General features: G+C 44.9%; 1 protein-coding gene across 2 annotated transcripts in view; it reads right to left on the minus strand.

Annotated features, from left to right (window-relative positions):
* The window catches only part of Snta1 (syntrophin alpha 1), a 31,401-nt gene that overhangs the window by 5,594 nt on the left and 22,556 nt on the right, over window positions 1-3,251 (minus strand). For both annotated transcript variants that reach the window (XM_031372367.1, XM_031372366.1), the window contains exon 3: window positions 1,043-1,247. In XM_031372367.1, the coding sequence (XP_031228227.1) occupies window positions 1,043-1,247 (205 nt within the window). The remainder of the gene's footprint in view (window positions 1-1,042; window positions 1,248-3,251) is intronic.

Here is a 3,251-nt window from a genome sequence, read left to right on the forward strand (position 1 = left end):
CTATGTGAAACCCTGTCAAAAAGGAAAAAAAAGTTGGGAAAAGAAAGAAAGTGAGTAGAGAAAAAAGAGAGAAAGGCCATGCCAGTAAGTATGATGGGAGAGTTCCAGGGGTAGCAACAGTGGTGCTGGGAAGGGTTTCCAAAATGTTTTGGGTTACACTAAAGATTCACTCCCTTTGGAGTTCAGTACTATGTGGAGTAGAACAGAAAAAAGAGGCTGGCTTCCAACACCTAGGCCACCTACCTTTTACCCCCGCCTTCCTCTACTGCTAAACTAGAAGCAAAGTATTTTTGAATTCATGGCTTCCCTTGCAGCTATGCTCGTCATGTGACCCAATTCTAACCAATGAAGTATACAGAGAAGTCTCTGGACATGAATGGTAAACCTTTCCTAAATGATAATCTCCGAAGACAGGCTCAACCAAACCCACCCCTCTCTACACACCTAGTCTGCTTCTCTCAGCAAAAGTATAAAATCCAAGATAGCAGATATAGTGCTGCATGCCCCTGTTCCATCACTTACTAAGTGAAAGCAGGAAGATCAGAAACTCAAGGTCTTCCTAGTCTAGGCAGCAAAATTGAGAACACCTTCATCTACTAGAGACCCTTCCTTTAAAAAATAACTATGGGCCAGGCAGTGGTGGTGCACACCTTTGATCCCAGCACTTGGGAGGCAGAGGCAGGCAGATTTCTGAGTTCGAGGCCAGCCTGGTCTACAGAGTGAGTTCCAGGACAGCCAGGGCTACACAGAGAAACTCTTGTCTCGAAACACACACACACACAAAAAAAGAGTTCTAGGACAGCCAAGGACACACAGAGAAACCCTGTCTCAAAAAGGAAGAAGAAAAAGAAGAAGGAGGAGTAAGAGGTGAAAGAAATAAGCAACGCATACCACCACCCCATAAAATCATTCATGCATCCATGCGATCCAGTTGTTAAGTACCTGCTACATGCCAGCATGGATGCTGGTATCGTGTTCATCACTTATATACATCACAGATATCTTTTGTATTATCTAAGCCTCCCCCCGCTTCCAGCCTCACCTGGGCTCAGGGTCAGTGGGGGTGCACCTCCTTGAGACATACGCCATCTTCAAAGATATGTGTTTGGCCTCAGTGAGGTTCCGGGGTTGGGGGCCAGGGGAAGAAGGCTGCCGCTGAAGAGGTGAGGCAGGAGGTGAATCCCAGCCAACGGAGGTCCCGCCAGCAGAATTCTTGAAATACGGTGAGACCTCCTTCATATACTTAACTGGTCAGGAGAGAGGTCACCTGTTACCACTGTGGCATGAACTCCATGTAGTACATATCATAATTATCACTAGCTAATTAAGAGCTTAATCTATGACTACTATTATATGTTTCTAAGCTAACGCCTTTGGTGAGACAGAGGGGTAGAAAATATTGGACACACACAAGTATACATCTACACATGACTACTTAGAACAAAGACTATACTTTCCAGCTTCTTTTGCAGAAAGGTATGGCCAAGTGAATAAGTTCTGCAAAGAATCAAAAAGTTTGGGACCTTCAGGTGGCCTTTCAAAAAAACAGACCACAGAGGCAATGGTGGCACATGCCTACAATCCCAACCTGGGCTACAGAGTGAGGTAAAAGAGGGCAGGAGAAGGAAAGGAAAACAGAAGTGGAGGGGAGAGAAGAGAAAGGCATAGAGGGATGGAGGGGAAAGAAGTGGGGATGAGGGAGAAAGAACAGTAGCGAGACAGGCTCAGAGCACCAAGATGGAAATCAGGATGTGTGGCTGCTAGCCACTGTCTTGGCACTTGCTTCTACCTCTTCATACTTCATCTGCCAAAAAATGCTGAATGAGATAGTTCTATGGCAGTGTCCATTATTATCCTCCGATATATTAACAGCCCCTTAAAGACTTCATTTCCCAGGGTCCCTTGCATTTATAAATAGCTGTGTTAGTAATTCTGGCCAATAGTGCGAGAGAAGAATAACTTCTGCGAACAGCAGACTTTGACGGCTATTCCCCTTTTACTACCCAGAAGCCAGACTGATGGGGTACCATCTACAACATGAGGGCGTGAGCCACACTCTGACGAAATCCAGTTAAGATAGAGACAGCAGGAGGCTGGAAAGAAGGCCTAGCCATTAAGGATGCTTGCTGTTTTTCCAGAGGACCCAGGTTCTATTCTCTGCATCTCACAGCTAACAGCTGTCTTTAACTCCAGTTCCAAAGGATCCAATGGCCTCTTCTGACCTCAGTGGGTCATTCAAGCACAGATACACAGACACATATTGAAGCAAAATACCCCAAAACATAAAATAATAAAATGAAAATAATTTTAAACGTTAGAGAGTGCAGTCCAGTCCAAGTATGCATAAACAAATACAATTATCTCAGAATTACTTACCTAGACAAAACATGTGGGCCATCGAGCACAACATGCATACACACACAAATAAAGACTTAAATTTTTTAAAATAATTTTTTGTAGCAAAACATCTACCAGATATGGTGATAGCAGCTGCCCTGTAATCCTGGCTATACAGAAGGCTGAGGGAAAAGCACCACAAGTTTGAGGCCAGCCTGGGTGATTTGGCCAGACCCTGCTCAAATTTAAAAAACAAAACAAAAGAAAACAAAACAAAATGGGCCAGATGTGTATCACATGACTGTAAATAAACCATGCATTTGGGAGATAGAAAAAGGAAAATCAGGAACTTGAGACTATTCTGAGCCACACAAGCCCATTTCTACAGAAAAAAAAAAAGTCTGGGAAGACAGCTTGCCTAGCATACACAGGTACTAGGTTCCATCTCCAGCACCCAAAAAAAGAGGAGAGGGGGAGAGAGAAGGAGGGGGAGGAGAAGAGGAGGGGAGGGAGGAGGAGGGGGGAGAGAGGGGGAGGGGGAGGGGAGGAGGAGGGGAGGAGGATGTATGAAGGGAGGTGTGACTCCGGCACAATACTTGACTTGCATGTTTGAATCCCTGAATTCAATCCTTGGCACCACAAAAAAAGAAGGAAAGAAGAAAAGAGGGGGAAAGAGATGGAGAGAGAGAGTTGGGCACCATGGTTCACACTTGTAATCCCAGCACCTGGGGCAGGAGGATTGCCATTGGATGCTATAGAGTTAGTTACAGGCCAGCCTGGGCTGGGAGGGAGGGAGGAAAGGAGGGAAGGAAGGAAGGAGGAAGGAAGGGAGGGAGAGAAAAAAGGAAAGGAAAAAAGAGAGAAACTTCTATTACATTGTTGGCCTTTTTAAATTTTCTTTTTCTTTTTTCTTT

The sequence above is a fragment of the Mastomys coucha genome, unplaced genomic scaffold (assembly GCF_008632895.1).
Source record: "Mastomys coucha isolate ucsf_1 unplaced genomic scaffold, UCSF_Mcou_1 pScaffold15, whole genome shotgun sequence".
In the NCBI taxonomy this organism is placed as follows: Eukaryota; Metazoa; Chordata; class Mammalia; order Rodentia; family Muridae; genus Mastomys; species Mastomys coucha.